The following is a 16080-nucleotide window of genomic DNA, read 5'->3' on the forward strand; positions in this document are numbered from 1 at the left end:
GAAATGTGTTCATGCAGAGACTCAGATGCAGTAGTTGCCATGGTTTACAGTAGAAAGGAACAAGAGAAGGTAGGGAAGTGATAAAAGCACAGGGCAGGTTGCAAGAAAAGCAGCTCAGGAACATTTTTCTTCACCACTTCATGATGTGAGAACAAGAGAATATTCAATGAAATCATAACGTATAGGTTCAAAATTAAAGGGTTTGCTTCACAAAATGTTCAGTGAACTCACTACACTGAAAACTGTTTACATCAAGAATTTAAGGATATAAAAAGGATTGCTGATTAAGGAGGATATAATAATTTTATTACAACTTAATGCTGTATTTTAAATCTTTCCCTAATTTCTGGTTACAATAGGCCAAGGTAAGATCTGATGTAAGGAACAGCTTTGCCTGCTATGGAGATTTTGCAACTTTTGTGGGAGATGGAACTGCTAACTTCTCACACTCACTCTGAAACACATTTATTAGGCACAAGATTAATAAACCACATCACTTTCTTCTGTCTTGGGTCTTTCAGCATTTACCATGCCCATGTTTGCTTTCTCTGGAAATACTGCTTTATCAATAATCCTGGAATAGGGACCTAACTGAAAATGCCATTAGCTAAGAGGTGCAAATTATCCTGACTGATCTTGTGCTATCAGAAGATGATTACATTTCTTTTTTATTCTGTGTTTTTTTTAAAGGCTAGTTCAATTTTATGTACAACTTGGAAGCAAGAGTGTTGGTAACTCCTGCAACAGACCAAGAGCCAGGAATGAAGGTAAAGCCCCTTTTCTTTATTATAAGCCTTTTACATTTTGCATCTTCTGCAGTGTTTTTGCATTTACAAAATCAAGAAGATTTTTTTTTTCGTATAAATCAATTGCCTCCTCAGTTTTCATAAATGTTGAAGAAAGTTATTTACTTTTGATGGACTTTTCTAGTTATAATTAGTTACACCAAACCTAATGGTGATCCATCTGTAGGAGTAACTGTGGGAGCTGTGATGGTCTAAGAAAGACAACATTTACAAAGCAAGCTGTAGTAGCTTGTATTAAACTACTTTATAGTGTTGGAAAACAGATAAATTTACAAGTCCACAGGACTTTTCATAAGGTCTGAAATAAAAGGAATGAAATTCAAGTTTGGGATAAAGTGGGCAAACTCCATTTCTGACCTGAAGTAGAATTGTGTACCTGAGAACTTGTTCATCTTCTCAACTACATCAGTGGGTCTAATAAAAAATTGCCTTCCAAAACAAACTTATGCATGTTTTACCCAAAACACAAGATGATAAAGTTGCAGCTGAAAATTTATTTAGTCTGAATAAATTAATTTCTCCCAGATGCCTCCTCTCTTATTTGATCCACATGCTTAAAATTACTGTGGTGGAGGACTGATGCTTGTGTTTGGGAAGGATCAGCATTCTGGGAGCAGATTCCCATGTAAAGTGGTGTAGTTGCATGAAGTCAGACCACTGACATGGGAGATGAGAAAATTTAATTTTCCTCTCAGTATAAAGTATTTAACATCAGTGATTGTTTCCTGATAATTGGCATTTACATTGACTCACTCCCTGAGGAAAGCTGTCATTTTGCAGCACAGATTACACCAAGGGTTTGATTGTCCACTCATTTGCTCCAAATGAGACACCCAATAAGATACCAAAAAAAATCCGTTGTCTTGGAGCATGCATCAATATAAAAGAGTTTTAAGAGAAGAAATATACACAGATGCTTCTTTCTTGTATTACCCCTTTTGATGAGCTCTGCTGGGCTTCTGTTTTGTCCTAGTATGTGCCATACTGTATGCATGATACAAAGACTATCTTAAATTTTCTAAATATTGTGATAATTAATTTCCAAGGATGCTGTGAGCTTGCATACATAGCAGGAGGACTGTAATCCCAGCTATCAGAATTATAACTTAATCTTTCACATAAAGTTCAAGGATACCCAACATGAAATAAATACTATGTTTAAGAAAATCACATTATTCCTATCATTTCTGTGGTATGATCATTAGTTTCCCTGAGGGTGTAAAAGATTTGATCCTTAGAGTTTGGTGAAAACAGTGAAGATGGCATGTGGCAGCTGGTGACCCAGGTCACCTTTGTGTCGGGACCCAGGACATTTCTCTGGCTGCCCTGGGTGATTCAAAACCCTGGCAGGGGCTCAGAGACCTTGTATGGAGTCAAAGACAACTGTGCCTTCGATTTTAACCCATGGAAACAATTACCAACTTTGTGTGAAGAGTTACAAGCCACAAGAGTTTGAGTAGAATGATAGTTAATTTGTCACAAGGTGAAAAAGTAGAATTTTGGGGTTTTAGAATGGGGATTCAAGAAGCAAGATGGAGGAATCTGGGTGTGTCCTGTCCTTCTTCTCCTTCTTCTTCTCCTCTGTCATCTGCTGGGATGGTGACACTTTTTGATTGGTTTAGAATAAAGACAGACTGTCTAACATAGGTGATAGATATTGGAAAAATAATTGTAAATAAAGTACACATAGTTCTTAGTATAAAAAGTTAACACCACCCCAAGGACAGTCACTGTGCCATAACCCAACCTGCTGGACAGATCTCAGCTGGTCAGAGAAAGAGTGTATGAGATAAGAGAAAATAAACAGTCTTGAAAAGCAGAAGTGACAAATCTCAACTTCTTCTTCCGGTGTGGGGCTGGGAAAAAAAAGCCATTCTAATACCTCGGGGGCCATCTCAACCAGAGAAACCTGAGGCCTTTGCAGTAAGAATTTGTGGACAGAAATCTCCTGGGCCAGGAGTTGCACAAAGGGTGGGGCACATGTCACATGCCTGGGCGCTGGGTGGGAGTTGGCAGCTCCAGGGCACAGGGTGAGCTGCTCCCTCCCTCTTTGCTCTGCACAGTCTCACTCACTGCTCTTGCTCGTTTTAAATGCAGGACTGGTTGTTCAGTACACAAATGACAACGGCATCACCTGGAGCTTGCTGCGGGAGCTGGACTTCATGTCGTACCTGGAGCCCCAGGTGGTCTCCATTGACCTACCCCGGGAGGCCAAGACCCCTGCCACCGCCTTCCGCTGGTGGCAGCCACAGCATGGTAAGCAGGGACAGCCCAAAAACTCATTGAGCAGCTCTACACATCCCACATGTCAGGGCTACTCAGTGTAGACGTGTTGGGTAGAAACCTCAGCTCAGGAAAAACACAGTATTTTGAACAGTTGGATGTTGTAAGAGCATATTTGGGCTTTCCTGAGTCACACTATGGCCATGATTTTCTTTTATAGCACCAAACTGATGAGTGGGCTTAAGAGTAAAATTGTTTAAGAGCTAAATTTAAATCAAAGATGCTGAGATGGCAGGAGGGAGGAGTGTTACAGGGCTTGCAAGGGTTTTTCAGGGTGAAGAGAGAGACGAGAATCTTGACCTCATGTTCAGAAGGCTTGATTTATTATTTTATGATATATATTACATTATTACTATGCTAAAAGAAATAGAAGGAAAAATTCTCAGAATGCTAGCTAAGCTAAGAATAGAAAAGGAATGAATTATAAAGGAGCTCTCTCTGATTCTGTCCCAGAGAGAGCTCGATCTTTGATTGGCCCTTAATTGTACACATCCAACATGGGCCAATCACAGGTGCACCTGTTGCATTCCACAGCAGCAGATAACCATTGTTTACATTCTTTTTCTGGGGCCTCAGCTTCCCAGAAGGAAAAATTCTAAAGAAAGGATTTTTATGAAAATATGTCTGTGACAGAGGAGGAGGAAAAAAAATTACATTTTAATAAAGCCTAAATAAGATCAAAGTTTTTACCTGAGTATAGAGTGACCTGGGATGCCAAATGGCTTACACTGTCTCATTTTTTTCTCTGTTTTGGAAGTGCAGGCATAACTTAGCCTTGAATCTGCCTACCTGGTGGCTTCCAACTCACTATTTTAATATCTCTACATTCCAGAACAGGACCCCCTGCTCCCACCATTTCTAGTGTCCCAGAGCCCAGGTCCCCTGCCCCTGCAAAACCTCTCAGCCCCTTCCCACATCCTCACCTGAAGGTTAAACCCTGGTGCTGACTGATTCCTACAGCCACTGTGAGAGCTCCCACCTCACATGGGGACTTATTACCACTACTAAAAGGGTCCTGATTAAGTCTTACCTTTGCACAAGGAAGCAGCTCCTGGATCTGCAGGAAATATAAGGCAATATTAAGAAATATAGCAAAGTACATTTCAACAGCAATTCCTTGGGGAGCAAAGCACATAGCTTACATTCAGGTAATTATGGTATGCAGCTTCTTAGACATCATTTATAATTTTGATGGATGATTTTATTCATAAATTTTCTTGTATGTGCTGGACTTAATTGTCCTCACTAGGTATGAGAATAGACAAGACAAGAGGGATGTGATTTAGTTAAGAAGACAGTTCCTTTGCTAAGCAATTACTGGTGCACCACAGAGCATCACTCTGTGATGATCATTTGCATTGATGAGTGGTGCAGTGTCCAGCCTGTTGCTCCCTATACTTGCCTTGGTGGCACCTGGATGACATCTGTCCCTGCAGGGTCATCACTCCTAAGGCCACTGATATCAGCCCTGTGGCTCCCAGTATAAACAAGGTTTTATGACTGGAAGTTGAAATATCACCCTCCACACTGGCACCTACACCAGACAACCAGTTCTGGTCAGAGATGTTAGTTCCATCATGGACTATCCTCTGTCTGCCATTCCTCAGTGCAGAGTGGCCCTATCAGCCATGACCCATGTTCCTCTTGGTGGCAAGGCAAGAGTCCTGGCACATTGCTGCAGGCTCACAATTTATTGTAAAGGCTTTCCTTGCTCTCCCTCCTGTGAGGGCAGCAATTGTGTAATAAGAGGTTCTTTTCAGCATGCCAGTAGAAAGGTGAATTGAAGTGCAGGCCAAAGAAATGGGCTGCAGATGATGAAAGTGAAATGCCTGTAGGCTGGAGAGCAAGAGGAGAGAGATTTCCAGGAAGGAGAACAGCACTTCTCTAAATATTATCAATATGCAGAACCTTCAGCATTTTCCTTCATGTGCTATTCAGTTTGATACAAAAGCTATTTTGGGAACTAGACAGAGCCTTTCCAATTTAGCTGTGGGGAATAGCAGGAAGGTTGTGACCCATAAAATGAAAATCCCCAATCTAGGGGCTCAGGGACCAAACAGAGGAAGAGCATATGATGGCAAAGGCACTGAAGCTAAAGTAATGAAGAGGGAAATACCTGTGTTCATCTGTAATAGAAACATGCTCTAGTGTCCAGGTGCATCCTTGAGCAATGTTTTAGTCTTGTTTAACAGCGCTCAGTCTGTGTGATTGAGCGCTGCTCACTGAGTGAACACAGCATATGGGCATTAAAAACAACTTAGAGGGACTCCACTAACCTGTCTGCTCTGGTTTTTGTAGGGAAGCATTCAGCTCAGTGGGCTCTGGATGACGTGCTCATAGGGATGAATGACAGCTCTCAGACCGGCTTCCAGGATAAATTTGATGGAACTGTGGATTTACAAGCAAGCTGGTACAGAATACAAGGAGGTCAAGTAGACATTGACTGCCTGTCTATGGATACAGCTCTAATGTTCAGTGAAAACATTGGTATGTGTCATCAAACATTACTACATTTTGTATGAGTCTGTTTTATAAATTACATAAAGATTGAGTTTTACAAGATGGGAGGTATAGACAAATCCAGGTATTTAGAAATCTGTAGGGAAAAGAAGGCTGGAAAAAGGTGGAGATAGAGGTAACAAATTTGAATGACAGTATTGAAAGCATATGCCGAAGGTACACTTTGTTGTTATTGTTGTATCTGTTGCTGTTATTATATTTGTTGTTATTTTTGTATTTGTTGTTATTATTGTATTTGTTGTTATTGTCATATTTGTTGTTATTGTTGTATTTGTGGTTTTTCTCTCTTTGCTCAGGAAAACCTCGTTATGCTGAGACTTGGGACTTCCACGTGTCAGCCTCCACATTCTTGCAGTTTGAGCTGAGCATGGGTTGCAGCAAGCCCTACAGCAATTCCCACAGTGTCCACCTGCAGTACTCCCTAAACAACGGGAGGGACTGGCACCTTGTGACAGAGGAGTGTGTCCCCCCAACCATCGGCTGTCAGCAGTACACCGAGAGCTCCATCTACACTTCAGAGAGATTCCAAAACTGGAAGAGAGTTACTGTCTACCTCCCACCCTCCACCAAGTGAGCACTGCTCTTCTGGCTATTTAGCATGACAAAGGTTTTGCTGATCTAATTAGAACAAACATCCTCCAGCTTGGGAATGTTCTGCATGTCTTTTAAATTTTTAAATGTGTGTTGTCACGCCACCAGAATTTTACATTTCACTTCAAAATATTTCATCAGCTATAATGTGAAGTGTAGGGACTTAAGGAAGTTACAACGTTGATGAATGAATTCTTAAGTCTTCCCTATAATTTCTGACAGCAAGAACAAGAATGCTAAACCAGCTTTTCTAACATTTATGCAATAAGAAGCAAGAATAAATTCCCTGATCCATCCTTTCCTACATTAGTGTTTTCTGTTATTGCACATTAAGTTGTCACCTAACATTCAGGCATGTCAGTCACAGCACTGAGCAAGTCAGAACATGTCACTGGATGTGCCACCTTCACCTTTTGACCAGGAGGAGAGTTCTGCCAAGCTCCTCAGGATATCACAGGGCTGTAAATGGATGTGGCAGATGTGCTGGCATCCATCTCTCTAAATAAAACCATGCTCTAGTTTAGGAACAGCAGGTAATGAAAGTGACTGCTTACCATTGTTCTGAGTAGTTCTGTAATTCTTCAGAGCACCCTACATGTTACCTCTGTACATTTCATCACCCAGAAAATACAGTGGTAAAAATGGGCACACAGCAAATGAACTGGGCCTGGAGTTCACATCTTGGTTTCCAATTCCACAGCTCACTCCAGAGGGCCATACATCATCTTTCAAAGAATGTTTTTTCTCCAAAACACTTTCTTCATTTGAGGATAACAAGGCAGTCAGCAGTGACAGCAGTGTGTATGCATGTGCATATTTGTACATATATATTCATACATCCTTATATATATATATAACCATTGTTTTTCTCTTAACACAACACTTTGTATAAATGAACTTCCATAACTTCTTACCTTACTGATGCAATTTTACTGTTTCCATTCTGCTAGCAACACGTGGAGCTGTCAAATGCTAATGGAACTGCTAATTTCTGCTCAACCACTTATTGATCAGCAAGTGTCTCAGCAATGTTCTTTCTTGATCATCACTTTGGGCACCTTTCTTTAGAATATGCTGGAATTTTGCCTGAAAGACTAACCTGAGAAATTTAAACTTCCAGTTTCCACTAGAATATGAATCTTTTCAAAATAAGTGGGCCATGCTTATTATTCTGCTTTTCTTCAGAAGTCTGTGGGATTTTCTTTAGTGGATCTTTGTGGATCAGAATTTTGAATCCTGAAATAGATTTCCTTTGTTTTTAACAGCTCTCCCAGAACACGATTCAGATGGATTCAGTACAACTATGCCTCTGGAGTAGATTCTTGGGCCATTGATAATGTGGTCCTGGCTACAGGATGCCCCTGGATGTGCTCAGGGCACGGCATCTGTGACTCAGCCCATTGCATGTGAGTAGGAAACTGCTGAAGCTGCTTCATAGAGAGGATGTGTTTTATCCAGGCCAGATGGATAATACCTTTTCTTCCCAATGTGTTGCTAGGTGTGACAGAGGGTTTGGAGGTCCTTACTGTGTCCCTGTCCTTCCTCTGCCATCTGTCCTGAAGGATGATTTCAATGGTAACTTGCATCCAGACCTTTGGCCTGAAGTCTACGGTGCTGAGAGGGGAAACCTGAACGGTGACACCATCAAGTCTGGGACAGCTCTCATTTTTAAAGGGGTCAGAGATTACTCACATTTTTTAAAAAATTTATGAAAACCAGTAGAGTCAAAAACAGAAAGTAAATTTTCTCTTGTTAGCCCCATGTGTTGATTTTGAAGTCTTTTGGCTAGAATTTAACATTTTGATTTTGCTTGTCTTTTCCTACCCTAAACACGTGCCATGTTTTCCACAGTTGTTTTTTTATGAACAAATGGGTTTCATCTCTTGGTTGTTTATTATTTTGTTTGTGGTATAAACTCTTCATTGACCACCAGAGGAAAAGAATGAAATTCTACACTGAGGTTCTTGAGGTGACCTATTTGGAAATATGGCACACAATACAATTGTCTTCAAGTTTCCTGATTGGCTCTTTAGTATTTTGAATAATACAAATTAGTGTGTGTAGTCTGTGTCATCAATGTTTATGTAGTTTGCCTGTATTTTACTCAATTTTACGATTTTGATGTCTTCTAGTTCTTTAAAGACTTATTTTTGTTGACTGCAGGTTTCAAAAGGCCAGGACATATATTTTCTGAATTTTTCTCTTCTTAACAAAATGAATAATAGATTTTGTTCACAAGCACACAAATTATCAGCTCACACAAGTCTTCATTTGACATTGTGAACTCACGTGCCCCCCCAAAGAAAAAGTTAAATAATGTACAAATTAATTCTTTGAAGTATTTATTTGCAAAAGCTTGACTCCAGTTCAACCTCTTTAGATTATTTAAATCCCAAATCACAAAATGTGAGTTTTCTAAAATTTGCATTGCTTGTTCCTTTAGATTGTTCCCCTGGGGGAATGGGTTTGAGAAAGAGGGAAGCTCTGAGAGTTGGTTTTTGCCAGATCTCTGCAGAACAGGGACTGGCTCTGCCCCCAGGATCCACACAGCAGTGAGCTCATCAGTCGAGCTGGACAGGGTCTCAGGGTCCCTCTGAGGTTTCCTGTGTGCTCCCTTTCCTTACAGGTTGCCCCAGAAGAGGATATTTGTACAAAATATGTTTTGAGATGTAGAAAATAACTCTAAGAGAGGACTGTCCCTGCCTGGAAATTAGGGTGCCTGGCAACTGTACAGTTTGCACAACAAATGAGTGCAGTCGCTTGGACTCAATGTCAGAGTCAGTGCTGGCAGATCCAATCACACCCCAGGGGTTCAGAGCACGAACTGGATGAGCTGTAACTGTGCCTGTACCTGCCCATGTAGTTGTGCCTCTGTCAGACCTTGGCTCACTTTGCCAAGGCTGTCACTGTCCCCATTTTCTGCCTGGGAAAAGGGGTGGAACAGAGAACTTCCCCTCTTGCTGCCACCAGCAAGCAGAAGCAGACAACAGCCAAGCACAATAAGATGCAGAACACACTCAGTAATGAGAACTTACATTGCATATTCTGCATTTGCAGGAAGGACTGAGAATGCTTGTGTCAAGAGATCTAGACTGCACTAATACAGTGTACATCCAGTTTTCATTCAAATTTATTGCCAAAGGTAAGATCCTCATTGATTTACTATCACTTCTCTAGCTTTGTTAGTACATAGTAGCAACACAGAAAAGAATACAGATTGATATTTTCCACTTCAGTGTATGGTAGGGATCAACAGTTTATGGTAGACTGACTATATGGGAGCTTGTTTGAAATTCTGCATCACCCCTACCTTGCTCCCAGCCTACATGGCTCTCTGTGCAGTTCCTAAGGAAAAAGTGAACTGTAGTATCACCAAAAATAGCACAGCTAGTAAAGTCTTAGGCAGAAAAGAAACAAAGGAGCTCAAGGTTTTATAGAGATTTTCCATTATAATGGGAAAAAATTATTTGTCCAATTTTTTTATGTAATAAAATTGTGCCTACAGTAAATTACTTAAGGGACAAAGAGTAAACTACAGTGGTTTTCCTTTTCTAGCTTCAGTACACTGCATTAAAATCTCTTACCATCTGACTGCCTAGCAGGTAGCTTAGAGATAACTGAAACTCCATAATTCTGTTTAATTGATATGAAGAATAGTCAGACTTTGCAAGAGAAGTTTTACACATTGTTGTAAATAACTAGTGACAGTTCCTCCAGTACAAGGACTTTTAAGCCAATTATTCAGTCTTACCCTGCTCCAAGGCCCTGTCATCCTTGGCTTTAAAAAATAATTATATCCAAGTCTGGAGTGACATGATGGAGAACCACTAAACTGCTTGAAGGTTTGAGCCACTCCCATGCAATTTCAGAACTTTTCCCCAAATTTGCTGATAGAATTGACACTTCCAGGCTGAACTCTGAATGCTGAAAAACTCCTCTCACTCTGGTGTAAGGAAGATGTCCATAGTTTCTGTGGTAAGCTCAGTGCTCTGGGACTGGACTGTAACTGACTCAACACTTACCAACAGCTTGAAAATAGTTTGGAACCCTCTCTTTCTTCCTAAATAAGTGTATTAGCCAAATCTGTGTATGGATGAGTGAAAATATAGCTCTTTGTGAATTATTATTGATTTTCTTTAATGGGCATTTAATAATATATATTGGGCTATTCATTACTGGGCTTAGCACTTTATCAAAAACATAACATCCCCCAAAATGATAACATGCCAAATATTTCATGTTTATAAGCAAAGTCTTTGTGAAGACTTCTTTTACAAAATTATGCCCTGGTAATATTTCTTCATATGATCCTTGAAAAAAATATTTTAAAATGAAGTGAGTAAAAATATTGCTCTGAAGGCAGGAGTAGCCAAAGGTTCAAGCCTGGATTTTGACACTTGACCCACAAGGAGTAAGACCATGAAAGCCCAGGAGAAATTGCTCCTTATTGAATCTGTATTACTTGTTAGCCCTACTGCTGGATCCAGGACTTAGTCCCAACAAGCTCCCTCATGTTGAATACAAGTTGATATAGCTGGGCATATCTCTCAGCTGTGAGTGTTAAAAGCAGTGTGTTGTTTACTGTTAATTGCCACAGATAAGCTGAAATCAGCTCCTGGCTGCAAACAGCACCTCCCTGCTCTGCTCCACAGCAGTTGAATACTTAGCAATGGAGCAGAGGGGAGCAGGAGCATCTGCACCAGGCACTTGGTTTCAGCAAACGTGGTTCATTTAACATGAGAAACATGGGAAAAGCTTGCACAGTAACACACAGTGAGTCAGGGATGAAGAAGCTGTCCCTTAGTCCTTTCCTTCTGCTGGTTCCTGACTGAGTTTTTGGGGACATGCCATCACTGTGCCACATCAAGAAGGGAGCAGAGAGTGTAAGTTTGTCTGAGTGAGACCTCAGTTCAGGCATGCCATCCCTTGGACACTGGTATTCGTGGACAGCAAGTTAGGCATAGGACAAGTACAGGCTGGGGGCTGAGCTTTGTACGGCAACCAGCATCAAAAATGAGTGCTGGGCTCTAATTAGCATGTGTTAATAACTAGGGATGTAATGAGCTTTTGTTTTTTACTCTTTAAAGCTCTAAGTAAAAAAAAATAGGAGGAGCTGGTAGTTAGAAAATGCAAATTTTACTGTCAGTTCTGCTGACTTTTAGGCCCAGTTTAAAGCACAGAATATTGCTTTGTTGTTGTTAAAATATGCTAATAAATATCCTCAGTGCTCTCCATCAATCATGTTATTTCTGGGCATGAATATCCTGATCCCAGTGTCTGCAGTGAGAGCCATAGGCTCATAAATTTATGAGAATAGGGACTGAGTCTTTATCCTGGATGCTACAGATGGTGATGATAATGTCTTGTAGCTGGACAAAACAAGCAAATAAATACTGTATTACTGGAATATGTTTGTAGTAGGAGGAGCTGGTATGTTCTAATCTCAAAAAATGTAATGCTGAGATAGCTTCTTATGTAAGTATAATTGTATGTATCATGAACAGTAGTGTAAATTTAGGCCCTATTTCATTTGCATTTTGCAGACAAACAAGCAAGAGAAAGCACAGAAAGTCATATGTGTACAATGTGTATATAGCATCTCAATAGCTTAAGCTGTTGTTAAAGGAAGCCCATACTTTGTAGTGGGTGTCAGAGCAACATAATTTCATTTATACTTCCTTGAACTTACTGGATTTCAATGAACATAAATCCATGTCCTTTCTGCTCCAGGCACCCCTGAGAGGTCTCATTCCATCCTGCTGCAATATTCTGTCAATGGTGGCATCACCTGGCACCTGATAGATGAGTTTTACTTCACCCAGACTACAGATGTGCTCTTCATCAACGTCCCTCTGCCCTACGCAGCCCAGAGCAACGCAACGCGCTTCAGGCTCTGGCAGCCCTACAACAATGGTGAGCAAAAGACATGCCCTGGGAGGCCAGGTCCCTGCTGGCACTGCTCAGCATCTCTAAGAGAGTGCATTTTCTTGAACTGAACAATTAGAGAGACTCTTAATTCATGAGGGTTTTGTGTTTGAACTCCTGCAATTAGAATTACTGCAGGATTATGTTTGCTGTTCTTAAAAAGCAGTTGAATGCTTTAAAGTGAAGTACCTTCACCTGATATCCCTGGACTGTGTGCAGAAAAGCATCAGCTTTGGCCCTGGAGGGAGTGGGAGATCAAGAAACACCAATAAAGTTAACTTCACTCGGGTTCTTCTCATTATTTTTAATGGGCATGATTCTCACTCACACTGAGGCCCCATTAGGATGCTCCAATTATACAAAAGTGTCCCAAGTGTAAATGGGAACTGGGCCTACCTTTCTCAGAATTAACTAGGCATTAAAAACCCATTTAGAAAGAGTATGTAGTGAGCAGTTAATCTTTTGATTAAATTGTAAAGGACTGGAAAACCACAAGAGGAACACAGCTCCTTCCTCCTGATTACAGGAGATGTGCCAGCTGAAGGAAGCTCTTCTCTGCTTGCAGTTACTCTGAGCACAGTTCCAAGCAGAAACTGACATTTAACAGCTCTAAAGAATTCCAGCAATCATTTAGACATGTTGATTCAGCAACAGTTTATTCCGTGTAGGCAAATTCCTAGCACACCCCTAATGAAAAAACCCAAATTCAAATCTGGTCCTGACAATCCCGTTTCAGCTCGTTCTTCTGATGTGCCCTGCCTAAAACAATTATCTAAACTTTTCTCTGATGAACTCAAACACTTTTAGATAAATGAAAAAATGCTACACAAAAGATCTGTCAATTTAATCCTTCCTCTTCAGTTTGAGAATACCAATTTTCTGACATATATGAATACATAATCCATTGGAGAGAAGAGTTTCAGAGTTTCCTTCCCTATGGAAGAACTCTTCCCAGGCATACACAAGCTGCTGAGTGCAAGGATGTAGAATGAAATTGCACTTTCAGCCTGCTTTGACTGTGTAGCAACTACTCATTTAGATGTTTCTTAATTGAAGAAGACAATGACAGAATTTCAAAGTAAATATGATTTAAATAGAAGATAATTGTTCAACACCCATTGCTTTTCACTCTTTGTTTTGCTGTGCCTTCTATAAATTTTAGGGAATACATGTTAATTCCATGAGTTCAAGCTGGAAAGCAGTATGGAAACTCTTTTCATGGAAAGTGAAAATAGTGATCCCACACTTTTAGCACCCTCCTCTTCACATAATCCATAAATACTGGCTGCTGTCCTGCTCTCTAATAATATTAGTATTAGGTCTTAATAGGAATATTTCCATTCTCTTTGTAGGCAAAAAAGAAGAAATCTGGATTATTGATGACTTCATTATTGATGGAAATAACCTGAAGAATCCCATTATCCTTTTGGATACCTTTGACTTTGGCCCTAAAGAGGACAACTGGTTTTTCTATCCTGGTGGAAACATTGGGCTTTATTGCCCCTATTCATCTAAAAGAGCTCCGTAAGATTCCCTCAGCAATACAATAGAGAGAAGTGACTTTGTAAAGTGAGTCTAAAGCTCTCCTCTCCTTGATTTTCAGGGAAGAAGATTCAGCTATGGTGTTTGTTTCAAATGAAGTTGGAGAGCACTCCATTACCACAAGGGACCTGAGTGTCAATGAAAATACTATCATCCAATTTGAGGTACTTGTCCTCAGAAAGTTATTTTGCCTTTTGCTTCATGTTCTTCTATATTCTGCCCTGGTGAATTTGCCCAGCTCTTCTGATTGCCAAATAGAGAAACCTGTCCAATTTCCCCTCTAATTGATTTGACGTTACCCTCCCTCATGTGTATGTATCACAATGCTTTTAATGCACAGATAAGGGAAATTTCTGCCTCAAAGTCTTCTACTTTCTTGCCTAAATTACTACTTTGTCCATGCCTATATACTTGCACTGATAGCATTCAAGTCCATGTGCTATGCATTGGAGAGTCACAACTGCAGGCAAGAGAATGAGCAAAATATGGTGAGAGTCCAAATTGCCACTTCACAGCCTGCTCCAGGTAAGAGTGCAGCACTTCCACAAGCTCACCAGTGCAGAGCTACAACTTCATCTGTGATAGTAAAAAATAATTTTTCCTGCCTTGCTGGCTTAACTGCACTATTGTACTTTCTCAAAGACAAGCTTCTGCTTTCCTTTTCCTTCTGCCCACATCATAGCTGGTCTAGATGAAGCTGGTTTTTGGCTATTGTGGCCTGAAGTCATCCTATTTTCTTTTTTAAAGAAAGTTCATTAATAAGGAGCATATTTTTGTGCTTCATTCTCTCAGTGGAAACAGGTACCCCAGTGACAACACAAGAGTCTAAACTAAACTGTATTTCTGACTTATCTAAACTGTGCATTGCCTGGGGCAGCTATTGATGGGAGTAACCAGTTAGTATTTCTTAGTTTAAAGAGGTCATTATATTGTCATTAAGAAACTGGAAAATAATCTGGCACATAAATTGCCATGTCACAGTTACCAGGCTGCTTTTAACAACTATGTGGCATGTTGTTGCATTAATATGAGCTACATAATAATCAGCAAATGATAGGAGTTTATAAAAATTACTGAAATGATACTAAGGGTTTTCCAAGAAAATTAGGTTTAGCTGTGTACTCATGCACTCTTCAATCTGTCATGCAACTAATTCATAAATTATTGAAGGCAAACCATTTCCTCTTTTAAAATATAGATTAGAGCCTGTAGAACAAAAATGTTTGAGGTGACTTTAAGATATTCATAAGCCTTGATAGCATTAACTCATAAAATCTACATGTTTACTTCCATATGTGGTAAGAACATCATTTTCAGCTCACGTTTTTGAGAACATTAGTGTAAATGAAGGAGTTATGCATAATGCAGTAGTTTCTCTCTGTCTCAAGAGTCAAAACCTATATTGGGTCAAGCATCTCTCTAAGCTTCCAGATGAGTAGACAACCCTTCTAGTCAAATGTAGGTTGATGGGACTCATGTGCACTGAAGAGTGATGAAGGAAATTCAATGTAGGATACACTTTCAACATTCATGCACAGTTCTAAGCATTACTGTGTTTTAGAAACAAATAGATTTTCTTAACAGAATAGAATGCTACAAAGACACTTTTTTTTGCTAAAAAGATATATAAAAATATTAAAATGTTACATAGTTTTAATGCAGGCTTTGTAATCAGTACATCTTATTTTATATGACAGTCATTCTGTAAAGAACTAATTTGTCTTCTTTTACAAAAGCAATCTGAAATTATAAGAAGATCTAAATATCAGTGTAACAGGAAAGCAAACTAACTTGCACTTTCTCAGATTCTGTATTAAACAGTCTGTGTTTTTTCAGTAGTAGAATTGGTTTTCATGTTCTGCCTTTTCTACTGTTCTTTATATGAGGAATCTTGGGAGCACACCCTGAGAGGTCTGACACTGCCAAACTAAGACCTTGCATCTAAATGCAGTCCAGCTATGATGCTCTAGGGCTTTGCCATTATACATGAACAAATAGGTAGTGACCATGAAAGCTGAATATATTGAGGTGATAAGCTTTGGGTTTTTTTTTTTTAATGTAACATAAAAGAGGATCATAGTGTAGCTCAGCAATTAACAGCTCAGCATTAACAAAAAGTTAATGCTTCACTTTTTGTTTTACTATTTCTTCATTTAATACTGCACATTTTCTTGATGCTGTGATTATTTCAGCACCTGCCAGAGGACTGCAAGAGCTGCTGCATTTACTCCAGCAATGTTAGCAGCTATCCTTTCTGACTTTGGTTTTCTCTAGGTAGAAGTTATTGGGGAATTCTTATCACATTCATTTTATCATAACCCATGGTGAGATATACTCGTGGACAGGACAGTAATGTGCAAGAGTTCCTGTCCATGTGCGTGTCCTGAATGCATCATCCCTGTTGTTAAGTGGG

At 39.8% G+C, this 16080-nt stretch overlaps 1 protein-coding gene across 1 annotated transcript in view; it reads left to right on the plus strand.

Moving 5' to 3' along the window:
* The window catches only part of RELN (reelin), a 240566-nt gene that overhangs the window by 180292 nt on the left and 44194 nt on the right, over positions 1-16080 (plus strand). The window contains exons 31-40 of the mRNA XM_058805958.1: positions 691-767; positions 2904-3062; positions 5388-5576; positions 5906-6179; positions 7466-7606; positions 7699-7876; positions 9258-9342; positions 11931-12113; positions 13478-13649; positions 13729-13831. Of these exons, the coding sequence (XP_058661941.1) occupies positions 691-767; positions 2904-3062; positions 5388-5576; positions 5906-6179; positions 7466-7606; positions 7699-7876; positions 9258-9342; positions 11931-12113; positions 13478-13649; positions 13729-13831 (1561 nt within the window). The remainder of the gene's footprint in view (positions 1-690; positions 768-2903; positions 3063-5387; positions 5577-5905; positions 6180-7465; positions 7607-7698; positions 7877-9257; positions 9343-11930; positions 12114-13477; positions 13650-13728; positions 13832-16080) is intronic.

This window comes from Ammospiza caudacuta, chromosome 5 (assembly GCF_027887145.1).
Source record: "Ammospiza caudacuta isolate bAmmCau1 chromosome 5, bAmmCau1.pri, whole genome shotgun sequence".
Classification (NCBI taxonomy): Eukaryota; Metazoa; Chordata; class Aves; order Passeriformes; family Passerellidae; genus Ammospiza; species Ammospiza caudacuta.